This window comes from Cherax quadricarinatus, chromosome 37 (assembly GCF_038502225.1).
Source record: "Cherax quadricarinatus isolate ZL_2023a chromosome 37, ASM3850222v1, whole genome shotgun sequence".
Classification (NCBI taxonomy): domain Eukaryota; kingdom Metazoa; phylum Arthropoda; class Malacostraca; order Decapoda; family Parastacidae; genus Cherax; species Cherax quadricarinatus.
This window is the reverse complement of record NC_091328.1, coordinates 8,355,980-8,370,789: the sequence shown is the minus strand read 5'-3', so window position 1 is coordinate 8,370,789 and position 14,810 is coordinate 8,355,980. Positions and strand designations below refer to the sequence as shown.

General features: G+C 37.0%; 1 protein-coding gene across 1 annotated transcript; it reads left to right on the top strand.

Moving 5' to 3' along the window:
* The first annotated feature begins 590 nt into the window (after window positions 1-590).
* LOC128703953 (uncharacterized) lies at window positions 591-14,595 on the top strand. Its single transcript, XM_070091860.1, has 4 exons — window positions 591-741; window positions 5,428-6,822; window positions 11,656-11,718; window positions 13,575-14,595. The coding sequence occupies exons 2-4, from the start codon at window positions 5,458-5,460 to the stop codon at window positions 13,659-13,661; spliced, it is 1,515 nt and encodes a 504-aa protein (XP_069947961.1). The 5' UTR covers window positions 591-741; window positions 5,428-5,457; the 3' UTR covers window positions 13,662-14,595.
* Window positions 14,596-14,810: the final 215 nt, after the last annotated feature.

Sequence of the window (14,810 nt, the reverse complement as noted above, 5' to 3'; positions counted from 1 at the left end):
CTAGGCTACAGTTAAGAGGTCAGGTTTAACTTAGTTAAATATGGTACAACTCTGCCTAAGACTTTATTCGCAACACAGTAAATAATTTCAAAATGATTCTTTCACACCAAATTTCTAAGCTTAACTTATTTATGATGCAGCAACTAATTCTAGAATATTTCTTGCATGACCCCTTGTATGGTCAAGTTTTCTCACCTAACCTATATTTATTCTTGAAAAAAAATAGTATACTTAAGCTTAAAATTACTTCATTGTATATTTTTATCAGATGTACAGAATTAAATTTCGGTTCATACGTGGATAAATTTTTTTGTTGCTTTTAAGATATATAATAATGTTTTAAATATAAATAATTCGTCAAAATTATCTGAGTGTTAAACATTGCAATATGAGATTTTTGTTGTAAATGTTTTAAAGTTGAGATTATAAATTCAGTTTTGAACTGATTTTTCTGTGACATGGATCTCATCTTCCGAAAATAAAATAACAATTGTAACATTATTTTGATCAAAATGCCTAATATGCAAATTACATATTGTGTCAAATTGAATTAACTTATTGTTTCTGTTTACACTTGTGTGTACTAGTTTGTAAAAAGTTTTTTGTTTGAGATTAAAATAAGAATATTTTCGGTACAAAAAAGTTATCTTAGGTGTTGGAAGTTGACGTCTGACCGTCAGTTGTGGCGTCCGTAACAACATCAGTTGTCACCATACCTGATTCTTCTCTACCTGTCACGGGGTTAGTATGTTTAATTGCGAGTTAATCGGGCAAGTTTATGTGGTTTGCTATCCCTCCCCCTCCCCCCGTCTTTTTCGTTACATGGTACTTATCAACACTTAATTCTATAATTCATCTTTCCTACTCAACTGTCACCCATTTCTGTATAAACAGTGTATCATGTAATAAATTTATTTGTATTTGCTCAGTACAGTATATCAGTCATCTTGTAAAAGTTTAGTTATTTTTGTAGATGGTGCAGAAAATATTAAAAAAATCTTGAGCAAAATAAACGGTAAAAGTTACAGGATATAGTGACGATTATTCGAGGGAATTCTGGCATTAGTTTGTATTTTACAATACATACAATCTTGTTATTTTGGAGATATTAGCGAAAATATTTTAAAATACATACACCCTTATAATTTTGGAGATATTGAAAATGGTAAACTTATTTTGGGCAATCACAATAATAGTAAACTACTAGTACTCTGCCGATTTCGGCCATTAATTATAGTTTGAATAAGAGATAGGATCATTGTAAAGTATTAAGTTGATTGTGCTTAGTTGTGCTAATGGTATCAAGAGGGGGATGGGGGGCTTGAGGGACTTTAGCCTCTCAAAATTCCCTCAGCTTCCCCCAAAGCCTTGCAAATATAATAATAATAATAATGAAATTATTATTGTTATATTATAAAAATTATTTCTTTGCTAAGGTTACAATGTGTGTTCACATATAATTTGAAGCAAAGAAAACCATTATCATGCCGAGGCATTTCAGGCAGAAATGAAAATAGTGTTTAATTAGTTTAATATCTTTATTATGCACCCCATACCCATCCTGTGGGCGGTAGTCAAATGATTAGAGGTACATAATGGATCCAGGGACTGGACCCTCGGTTTTCTTCTTTAATTCGTAACAGTCTGACAAAAACCGAATTCGATGAAGACTGAAGCAATATTTCCCATAAGAGATAATGTAAATCTAATTAATCCATTCCAGACACCCATAACTATAGTTTTACATACAGATAACAATGAGAAATAAATATAGAGCACTAATGAAATGGATAAATGAATATTTAAATCACTTTTACCTTTATTAAAGACTTGTTGGCATATGGAAGACGGCAAGGAGGGGAGATGTTATCTCTACCACCATCACTACCACCATCTGACACCATTGAATTCTATCGTGTTTCTCATCTTTATCGAAGGGCTGGCACTCGGAACTTTCTTTAGCCCCATGGTGGCTTATTTAGCAGTTGCACTCTATAAACAAGCACAAAAAACAATGGATTATTACAAAATGTTTCATATGACTGCGCAGGGTAATGTTCACTCGAGAAACAAAGCCAGATTGAATCAGAATGCATGGGATGCTTTGTGTGGGTGCAGGCAGATGGACACGTTTGGTACAGCGGACGAAAACAGAGGTGATGAATGAAAACTGGGACAATATTTTGATGAAAACAGTCATCAAAAACCGAATTTGACGAAAACCAGGGCAAACGAAAACTGAGATTCCACTGTAGTAATTTTAATGCTGCTTCAAAACAAGACTCCTAGCCCCCCCTCCCCATCTTTCCATCTAGATTGCCACCCCTAATTTATGTAACTATTTTGTGTACTTGTACTGAATAAACTTGTGCAGTCTACCCACAGTATAGAAATTCCAGTGCCTCCCAGGATCTGATATTCTTTTTTTTTTTTCTTATGATTGGTTTTTATATTTGATAAGTTATCTCTAGCTTCAAAGTGTTAATGTTTTAGTTCATAACAATACTATAATCACTTCATGCAGGTTGTAAATAGTTCAGTAGCTACAATTGAAATTTGAACAGAGAGGAACAAGTGCTTAAATGATTGAATGTCATTTGGTAAGATATTTTTTATTGAAGGATATATGAATGTAAGGACATACAGTGGTCCCCCGCTTTTCGTAGTTCCCGGCAATCGTAAAATTCGCCAATCATAGGGGTATTTTCGTATAAACATGGACTCGCTTTTCATAGGTTGACTCGCGAGTCGTAGTTCGTCCGGGACGCGTACCCACGGCGTGAGCCAGGGCGGCAGCCAGTCTGGCATTGTTTACCAGTGAGCGAAGGTCCCCTCACGTGCTCCAGCGAAATATTTCATAATATTCCATTTATTTTAGTGCTTGCAAGTAGTACTAAATAAGCTACCATGGCTCCAAAGAAAGCTCCTAGTGCCAAGCCTGTGGTAAAGAAGGTGAGAAATACGATTGAATTTAAGAAAACCATCATTGAACAATATGAAAGTGGTACAAGTGTGGCCGAACTGTCCAGGATGTATAAGAAACCCTACACAACCTTATGTTCCATAGTGGCCAAGAAAAATGAAATAAAGGATGCTGTTGTTGCAAAGGGAGTAACTATGCTGACAAAAATGAGATCACCAGTACTGGAAGAGGTTGAGAAGTTATTATTGGTGTGGATAAATGAGAAACAATTTGCAGGAGATACTCTTATGACTTCGTTTATTTGTGAAAAGGCTAGGTAGTTGCATGAAGATTTGGTAAAGAAATTGCCTGCAAATAGTGGTGAAGTGAGTGAATTTAAGGCCAGCAAAGGCTGATTTGAGAGATTTAAGAACCGTACTGGCATACACAGTGTGGTAAGGCATGGTGAGGCTGCCAGTTCAGACCACAAGGCGGCTGAAAAATATGTGCATGAATTCCAGGAGTACATAGAGGCTGAAGGACTGAAACCTGAACAGTGTTCAATTGTGACGAAACAGGCCTCTTTTGGAAGAAAATGCCAAAGAGGACCTTCATTACACAAGAGGAAAAGGCAATGCCAGGACATAAGCCTATGAAAGACAGGCTGACGCTAATGTTCTGTGCTAATGCTAGTGGGGATTTCAAAGTGAAGCCATTACTAGTGTACCATTCTGAAAATCCCAGAGTGTTCAGGAAAAACAATGTTATGAAGAGTAAATTGTGTGTTTTGGAAATCTAATAGTAAGGCATGGGTCACGAGGGAAATTTTCGTCGAGTGGTTCAGTGAAGTGTTTGGCCCTAGTGTGAAGGAGTATCTCCTGGAAAAGAAATTGGATCTCAAGTGCGTGCTAGTAATGGACAATGCACCTGCTCATCCTCCAAACTTGGATGACCTAATTTTCGAGGAGTTTGGGTTCATCACAGTAAAGTTCTTGCCCCCGAATACCACTCCTCTCCTCCAACCCATGGACCAGCAGGTTATTGCAAACTTTAAAAAACTGTACACAAAAGCAATGTTTCATAGGTGCTTGACTGTGACCACAGACACTCACTTGACCCTAAGGGAATTTTGGAGAGAACACTTCAGCATCCTCCACTGCATAACCCTTATAGGTATGGCTTGGGAGGGAGTGACTACCAGGACTTTGAACTCTGCCTGGAGAAAATTGTGGCCAGATTGTGTCGACAAGAGGGATTTTGAAGGATTTGGGACTGACCCTAATGAGCCTATGTCTGTTGTAAAATCAATTGTGGCACTGGGGAGTTCCATGGGGTTGGATGTGAGTTTGGAGGATGTGGAAGAATTGGTGGAAGACCACAATGAAGAGCTCACCACTGAGGAGCTGCAAGAGCTTCAGCAGGAAGAGCAACACATCTCAGCTCAGAATCTTGCTGCAGAGGAGGAGGAAGAGAGATGGAAGAAGGTGCCTTCTTCAGAAATTAGAGATTTTTACTATGTGGGGTAAGATGGAAAGCTTTATGGAGAAACATCACCCTAACAAGGTTGTTGCAAGCCAGGTTGGCAACATGTACAGTGACAAAGTATTGGGCCATTTTAGGGAAGTGTTAAAGAGACGCCAGAAACAGAGCTCTCTCCACAGTTATTTTGTGAGACAGGACTCCAGTGACTCTCAAGGTGGTCCTAGTGGCATTAAGAAACAGAGAAGAGAAACAACCCCAGAAAAGCAAATGGTACCTGAGGTGTTGATGGAAGGGGATTCCCCTTCCAAACTATGAACAATCAACACTCTCCTCCTCCAGTCTCCCATACACTAAGAAGAATCTCCAATAAAGGTAAGTGTTATGCTGTTAATGTTTCATTCATCATTTCCCATTGTATTGTTTATGTACTACATGTATATTTCATGTTAAAATTTTTTTTGTTTTAATACTTCTGGGTGTCAGGAACGGATTAATTGTATTTACATTATTTCTTATGGGGAAAATTGATTCGTAAATTTCGCTTATAGTAACGGCTCCAGGAACGGATTAATTACGAACAACGAGGGACCACTGTATGATGCACGAGCCACCCTGCTTAACAGTAGTATGTAGCACTTAAGTGTAAGATCTCATTTGCTGAAAGATTTTCATATAAATACTCCTAATGTAATCTCTTGTAAGTTACTAATTATGGAGTGAAATTTGTCAGGCTTTAAATCTTTTATTTATTTATTTATTTATTTAATGTCTTTGCAAACAGTACATTGAGATTTTAGATTCACAATAGTGGGTTGCAATGCAAAGAGAGCCTCTATTATGCCTAGGCATTATGGGCCAACTTAGCATTATTGGCTTACAGTCTACTTAACACTAAGGATTATATCATAATTGTACAGTAGGATAGTAGTTATTTCATAGTTGAACAGTAGACTCTGTTTTCATGTAGGCATACCCTAGTAGTGTTATTAATTGCTGTATTAACCATAAGGCTGTTTTCAGTTACAGTGCTATACTTGTTGCAGGTATTCCATAAAGAAGTGGCTGAATTTACCATGTCTGAAGCTGGTGCTGGCATCACTCCAGAAGGAAATGACACTGCCATGTCTAAGGCTGTGGCAGATAAAACAGCTAGAGATGAATCTAGCTTGTCTACTTCACAACAGATAAGTAGTAGGTTTAAATTTGAAAACTTGGCTAATTCCAGTAATGCTGAAGATGCAGATATAGACAGCAGTAGCAGTTCCTGGGAAACCTGTTCAGATACTTCAGGGGAACTCAGTTCATCACCTTTATACAGTAGTATTAGCAGCAGCGACTCCTCCAGTTACTGTGAAGAATCGTCTGTCTCAAAGGGCTTTCCTTGTTATGAAAAGACTAATGCAATTAACTTGAATTTATATAAAACTGACACCTCTACATGTTCATCAAAGACTAGTACTCTGTCAGTGGATGACAAAAATGCCTTTGATGCTGAAGAGATCTACAATGCAGTGTCTTATGTTCAAGATTTTAAGAAATCCTTACATAATAAAGTGTATGCTGATATAGTGCATAATAATGATAAAACTAGTTGCCCAGAAAATTATAAACCTAAAGTGATGTATGAGGATGAACCCTTTTTTCTAAACATGGAAATTCAAAGCTTAGAGTTAACCATTAATAATATGGAACTTCAGTTACCCATGTTGAAAAGCTTGTTGAAAAAACTCAAGCAAGCTAGGCAGTCTGGATTGCTACATAAATTATTGGCTGAACAGGAATACCCTGATCCTTTGTTGAACCAAGAGCCAAAGTATTATGAAAAGCCTAAGGTTTATGAAAGCTTCCCTAATAAATCTTCCCAAAAAACTGATGCAGTTCCATCTGTAGTTTTTGATGATCTCTTAAGAGATGTAGGATTTAGTGATGAATTCAAGATGCTGCAGCCCTTTGAAAACATAGAGCCCACTGAGCACTCAGTCAAGCTTTCATCAGTAATTCAGGATGATTGGGAATTTGAATTTCCCCATCTCTGTGTAACTCCTACAGGCGAGCAATGTAGTGCATTGTGTCAAGAAAAAATTGACCCATCACAGTACACAAAAGAAGGTAACAAAAATGATGGCCTTGTAGACATATCAGAAAATGAGAGAACAGAGGGAACTTCTACAGATAATTTTATTCCACTGGTTACATCCAGTGTCAAAGTTGACCCACAAATTTTGCCAGTTCATACACCTACGGAATTTCATGAATGTAATGAAATTAGCAGTGTAGATGAAGAACGACTTGAAAGTGTTGCAGTCTCTCCAGAATGCTACTTTACTAAAGAATTCTTGGGCTTCCTTGATCCTCAATTGCCTGCCTCACCCACTTCCCAAACAGATGACCAACACTCATTGAAAGGTGTGCACTCTGCCAGCTCTTACATTGAAAAGGTAATTAAAACTAATATATACTGTCTACTTGCATTTAATGTGGGTATCTTGGAAATGAAAGATAATTAAATATTCTTGTCCTTGGTGGATCTAGAATTAATGTAATTCAAATTGTCTTTATTTATGCTTGATTAAAAATTTGTAGGTTTTTGATTTGGAGTAAGATATTCCCATTTACTTGTTTTAAATGACCATCTGGCTCTTAAATGTAGCTTAGGGGTCAGTATGTAACTCACAATTACAAGGTCCTGGGTTACATTACTAAGGCTATATGACTTTATTGCCAGGTCTCCTTACACCAAAAATTTTTATACCAGTACAGATATAATAAAAAAAACATACTCAATTTTAGGCTGATACCATCAAAATTAGTCAGTGCAGCCAGTATCAATACTTTGGAATATCCCTACCTGCTACCTTTCTTCACCTAACAATAAATAGGTCTCATTCCTGACTGTTATCTAACTGTTCAACTGCATTCTGGGGAACAGTACTATATATACCTCAACTGGGGCTAGACTTTTAAACTAGCCAAGGTACTGGCACTGGACAAGCACCTAAAGTCAGTTCCTGATCAGCCGGGCTGTGGTTCGTACGTTGGTTTGCATGCAGCCAGCAGCAACATCCTGGTTGATCAGGCTCTGATCCACCAGGAGGCCTGGTCACAGACCGGGCCGCGGGGGTGTTGACCCCCGGAACTCTCTCCAGGCAAACTCCAGGTAAGGTAAGATAACTATTCTTGGCTTGTGAAACTCTGAGGAATGTTGAAGTTATGACCTTGAACATTGGGATTTTTAACAGTGGCCATTTTAATTTTGCATGTTAGTTTTTGTTGGCTTTTATTTATGGTAGTAATTTTTTTAATTTTTGGTTAATTTTACCTTGGATGTTTTTGTGTTGTATTTATTTTTAATTGCCAAGAGTGCTCTGTGTGACCTACCAGAGCAATACACTATTCAGATCTCAAAATGCCTATCTACCTCAGCTTGAATGTGATGAAGTTTTTTTATTTTTATATATATATATATTTTTTTTTTTTTACTACACTCCAGCCATCTCCCACTAAGATAGCTGTATGACCCTAGTGGGTTTAGTGCTTGGTTTTGATTATATTAATTCCACTAAGATAGGATTACCCCAGAAAACTAGGAAACTCGTTCACCACCACTTCTTGCCACAAGTATCCAGACATCACACTTCAAACTGCAACATCCCAACCCCTCCTTCAGAGTCAGGCACCGTACTTCCCTCCTTTAGGACTAGTCCAGCTAATTGGTTTTCATGAATTCCTTCATGTTACCCTACTCAAACTCCAACAGCACATTAAGTAATGAAAATCACTTTTCTCCACTCCGATTTAATACATTCACAAAAGCTCCGCTGGGTGCTCAAGCCTCGAGCATCTAGTTCTTCTTTGTCCCCTCCCTCCAGCCTTTCCTGGCATGATCCCTATTCCTCCTTCCTTCCTGATTTGTGCATGCTCTTGGTCATTCTCTCAAGCTCCATCCTTTCTAAATTCCCAAACCACTTAATCTCTCCTCCACCCTCTGAATCATATCCTGAATTAATGTTTTGATGCCCTCACACTCCCTTCTAATGTGTCTGCTCTGAAGTCTCTACATAACATTCTCACGACATATTGCCCTTAAACATGACAGCTCCACTGCCTCCTGCCTCCTTGAAGTAACATTTAATGCCAGTGTCCCACCCATACTGCTCTATGTAACATGTTATTTAAATAGTCCTGACCACATTTAGTATGTATGGTTTGTTGCAAGTTGTCTTATTTTATTACACTGCTCAAATAATTTATACACTTTAAGTTTTAACCTCAAGAAATTATCTTTCTCATATTTGTAAGAACTTGTAAGCATTGTGAAAAAACCTGAATTCATTTTAATTTTGCTTCTAATAATACAGTGGACCCCCGCTTAACGATCACCTCTCAATGCGACCAATTATGTAAGTGCGTTTGTACGTGTATGTTTGGGGGTCTGAAATGGACTAATCTACTTCACAATATTCCTTATGGGAACAAATTCGGTCAGTACTGGCACCTGAACATACTTCTGGAATGAAAAAATATCGTTAACCGGGGGTCCACTGTACTAGGAAATTATAGGAAAAACTGTGTGGATGCAACCTTGTGATTGGCAAGTGGGACCTCTATAACCTATGGCCTTGTTTTAAACAAGAGTACATATCTCCTACTTTAATATGTATAGTGTAACACATTGTCCATGAAATCTATACAGATATTGACGAATGTATTAATAATTTTCTAAAAAAGACCCAATACCTCTATAACAAGCACTGCCCTAAAAAAACTAAACAGATGACAGCTAAGAGACTGAACAGTCCCTGGCTAACACCCAGCATTCTCAAATCCATAAATACAAAACACCAATATGAAAAACAGTACAGAATGGGTCACATAACCAGAGACCAAACAAAACGTTACTCGTCAATCCTAACCAGCCTGATAAGAAGGGCAAAAAAATTGTATTATGAGAACAGATTATCCAACTTATGAGGTGATATAAAAAAGACCTGGAAAACCCTATCAGAAATTCTGGGAACAAAAAAGATATCACGAAATAGCGAAATAAAATTAGCAAAATCAGATGAACTCCTACTCCCACCAACAGAAACAGCAAACAGACTCAATGATTTCTTCTCCACTATAGGACAAAACCTTGCCAATAAAATCCCAAGCTCAGATACCCCACCAAATGACTACCTCACCGGCAACTACCCGAACACACTGTTCCTAGCTCCGACTAACCCATACGAAGTCTCCCTTATTATCAACGCACTAAAAAACAAGGCAGGAGATCTAAATACCTTATCACCCTTTATATACAAAAAAGTGTCACAAGTGCTATCACCAATCATTGCAACACTCTTTAACAAATCCATTGAATCCTCCACCTTCCCTACAGTACTCAAAATAGCAAGGGTCACCCCGATCCACAAAGGAGGAGACCAAACAGAGTTGAATAACTATAGGCCAATATCCAACTTGCACCCTCTCTCAAAAATCTTCGAAAAATTAATTCATAAACGAATCTACTCCTACCTTATCTCCCAAAACATACTCAGTCCCTGCCAATTTGGATTCAGGCCTAATAAAAATACTAATGATGCTATTATGCACATGCTAGAACATATATACACTGCAATAGAGAAAAAAGAAGTCCCACTGGGGATCTTCATTGACTTACGTAAAGCTTTTGATACAGTTGACCATGACTTGCTCCACGTAAAATTGTCACACTATGGTATAAGAGGGCACTCCCTCAACTACCTCAAGTCATACCTCAGCAACAGAAGCCAATATGTGTACGCAAATGGGGCAAACTCTTCTGCGAAACCAATTACAGTTGGTGTCCCACAGGGAAGTGTCCTGGGCCCTCTTCTTTCTCCTATACATAAATGACCTTCCAAATGCTTCGCAATTACTCAAGCCCACGCTATTTGCAGATGACACTACATACGTCTTCTCTCACCCGAGCCCAGTCACGCTAGCCAATACTGTAAATACCGAATTACAGAAAATATCTACCTGGATGAGGACTAACAAACTTACACTAAACATTGACAAAACCTACTTCATTCAGTTTGGTAACAGAGCTACAGATGTCCCTCTTAACATAATGATAAACGGATCACCTATCACAAAGCTAACAGAGGGAAAATTCTTAGGAATCCACCTTGATAATACTCAAATTTCATACACATATACAACAAATTTCTAAGAAAATTTCCAAGACTGTAGGCATACTATCGAAGATACGGTACTATATTCCACAGTCAGCCCTCCTGGCCCTATATCACTCTCTTATTTACCCCTATCTCACCTATGGAATTTGTGCATGGGGCTCAACAACAATTAACCATCTCAGACCACTAATTACCCAACAAAAGGCTGCAGTTAGAATGATATCAAATTCTCACTACAGGCAGCACACTCCATCAATATTCAATACACTAAACCTACTCACCATACAAAACATCCATACTTATTACTGCACCTATTATATACATAGAACACTTAACTCTGATATTAACCCTCCCCTCAAACATCTCCTTGCCAACCTCAACAGAACACATGACCATAACACAAGGCACAGATCACTCTTTGATGTTCCTCGTGTCCATCTCACACTATGCAAAAACTCAATGCACATAAAAGGCCCTAAAATCTGAAATTCATTACCTGTAAATATAAAAGAAACACTACCTGTTTATAAATTCAAGTCTCTTCTCAAAGATCACTTACTCACCCAAAACCAAATAAATACTGAATAACTGAACCTTATAAATTGTATATCTTAAATGTTTCTCACAATTATATCACATAAATGTTAAACCTAAAACCGAATCTAACTTTATTATTTTTTAAATACACTACCTAACAGAATACTGCATACGACTGAATGTACAACAATGCATGCAACCATATGACCTGTCTTTGTAATACTCACTTGTGCTTTATAGTAATCTGTTTACATTAATGTTTTATCACTGATTTCATCATTGCTTAGTTAATCTAAAGTTAATTTTAAGCCAGCCCGTAATGCTATGCATAGTATAAGTGGCTTTGGCATGCTGCTCTTATCTGTATTTTTTTGTACCTCTGTATGTGTGCTCAAATTGTTAATAAATAAATAAATAAATAAATAAATAAATCAAAGTAATGTTAGCATAACATTTTTATTATAGCATGGCAGTGTTTTTTACAAATTGGCACTGGCTATTTTTAAAAATTTCCTTGCTTATCATTCTCTTTAATATACACCATTCTGTATATTTGACTATCAATATTTACAGGAGTCCAGCCAAACCACGAGCAATATAGAATCTCCTGGTTGCAGAGCACAAGATTCTTCAAAGGTAAGCTGTCTTACTTCTTTTAGATCAAGGAAATGTTTAATACTTTACCAGTGAAGATACTTGGAAAAATGAAACTTTAAATATGATAAATAACTTTCATGTTTCAGGTTTACTGACATGCATACACTAATAATCTTTAGACTTTTATTGTGATTGACAAAAGTTACTGTTATGTGCAAACAACTTCTGAAATAGGTCACCTTAAAAAATTTAAATACAGTGGACCCCCGGTTAACGATATTTTTTCACTCCAGAAGTATGTTCACGTGCCAGTACTGACCGAATTTGTTCCCATAAGGAATATTGTGAAGTAGATTAGTCCATTTCAGACCCCCAAACATACACGTACAAACGCACTTACATAAATACACTTACATAATTGGTCGCATTCGGAGGTGATCGTTATGTGGGGGTCCACTGTATTGTTGAATGAAAAATGTTTTTCAGTTTCTTTATTTTGTCATTTACGTAGTTATTTAAATACAGTGGACCCCCGCTTAACGATCACCTCCGAATGCGACCAATTATGTAAGTGTATTTATGTAAGTGCGTTTGTACGTGTATGTTTGGGGGTCTGAAATGGACTAATCTACTTCACAATATTCCTTATGGGAACAAATTCGGTCAGTACTGGCACCTGAACATGCTTCTGGAATGAAAAAATATCGTTAACTGGGGGTCCACTGTATAAGCATTGAATAAAATAATTCTTTGGTATTTATTTTATCCTTTACCTTCTCAGTAATATTTTTCTGACTTAATTCCAAAGAATTTTAATTTTTATATAAAATGCCTTGCTGTTCCTTATTAAAATGATCCCCCCGATGCTGGGTCACTTAAATGTGGTGCAGGGATACGAGTCAAGTTTATTTTTGTAAAGATTACAGTGTGTAATTACAATTTTGATTTGCTAAGTACAAAGATGGCCACTATCATGCCGAGGCTTTTTGGGCAGACTGAGCCTAATACACGTAGTTGATGCCTGGGGGTTTTGGCTTCTTGGAGGGATGTCGCACTACCCATAGGGTACTTGCCTGGCTAAGGACTAGTGATGTATCGGATATCCACATCTGCGGAATATCCGCACAATTTCTTGCATTTGCATTTTACTGTAAACAGATATCCGCAGAACATCTGCACTATTTCTTACATCCACATCCCCAAAATAAGTAAGACATACATATCCGCATCCATGGATATCAAAATTTTCTCATCCGATACATCTCTACTAAGGACACAGCATCTCTTTCTGCATAAATGGTGGTGATATGTATCCTTTTGTCTTAATTTGCCAACATGGCCAGTGATGCTTGTCTGGATTATGGAATCTGAAAACAGTCTTTGAATCGTTTTACATGCTTTGTGATTACGATTAATGTAATACAAAGTTGAATCTTGACTGGCTTGGGCCAGTGGGTCTGATGCATTGCTCCTTCCTTCTTAAATGGCTGTGACTTGTTTCGAGCTGTCTAGCTTAGGCTAGTAGATGACTTGGACTTGCCTAGCATGGGCCAGTAGACCCACTGCAGTGCTCCTCCTTATGTTCTTATGTATACAAGAATTGGATTTAGGAGATACTGATTAGCTGGACTTGTCATGGAGGTGGGAAGTAATCTAAAATGAGTAAGGATGTAGCAGTTTGGAAGGTCATTTGGAGACAGTCATTTCAATAAAAAACAAAGAATTGGTCACCGGAATTACAAGTTGATGATAATGTAAATTTGATGAATGGAATAAGTTTAAAGTGCTGAATAACCAAACAGTTCTAGTGTGTTGTAAATAATACAAACCCTTTTTCTTAATGGGAGTATAGTAAAAATAAAAAATGTGTTAATCCTGATATATTTGTATTTCAGAGTGGCATTATCCCGAGGTACAACCTGAGGAGTGCAGAGAAAAAACGTAATGCATCTCGGGACTCTAATTGTCATGAATTGTTATAGGTTCACAAATTACTGTACTGCAGATGTAGGAGTCTGAGTATCCTGTTGAATAAAAGGAAATGTTTTAAGGTTCAGAGATCTTTTATATTTTGTAATTAATCTTTTTCTCATATTAATAAAGATGTATTTTTCTAGAGTACTTACACAGTATTTTTATAAAATCTCTTAAATAACTAAATGCTATATTTTTGTAGAGGTGCAATGTTATATGGATATACAGTATATATATAAATTTATTAGAATGTTGTAAATTGTGTATACGAGCTCTTTAGCATATATTTTCATAAATGTTCTATATAGTATTAATATTTTAATTTTGAAACTACATATATAATATTTGAACCATATTTAGACATAAAATTGTGTATGTATAGCACTTATATTTAGAGGTCACGTGCAACAACTAGAGTTGATGAATAAGGCAAATGTGCAACACCCGGGTATCTCGTTAAAGATACTCATGTGTTTTACATATCTTTTATTCACCAATTTTTTTGGCATTATGCAACTTTTGATCTAAAGATAAAAATACCATACTCAATAAGATTCACTTTTTCTTTCTGAAATGTTGTACTCTTATGAAATGTAATGTATTTTTTAAGATTCGTATTTTAAGCCATACCTAAAAACTAAAGGATCCATAATTCTCATTTACTTTAAAAGTGAAATTGTCCTTAGACACTGTAGCTTCATTTTATATTTTAAAATGTTTTCTGACTGTGATGCATCCTAGTACTTACTTTTGAGAGGTAGAAATTTAGGGGGTAACTTGTATCAAATACTTTAGTGCAAGAATGTTAATGGTCATTTACTCGCATAATCTGTTATACTATTATATAGTGAGTGATATGGCAAAAGTTCCTAAGCGTATAGTAATAATTGTACAAAAATAAAAATCGTCTAAAAGAAATATGCTGAGATTCTAACCAGTGTACCTCTTCAAGGGGGGCTCCTTGGCGTGGTGAAGAGGCTCTTGGTCTGAGGAATTAGACCTATCGGTCTTCTTCCTCAGACCGAACCTAATTACCCCCCAATCTCCCCTCCCCTATCCCATCCTCCCCATCCTCCCCTTTTTCCTTTCCTCCTCCTCCTCCCCACTCCTCCCTTTTGCCCTTCCTCTTTTTGTCCTTTGGGATTTCTCCCACAGGC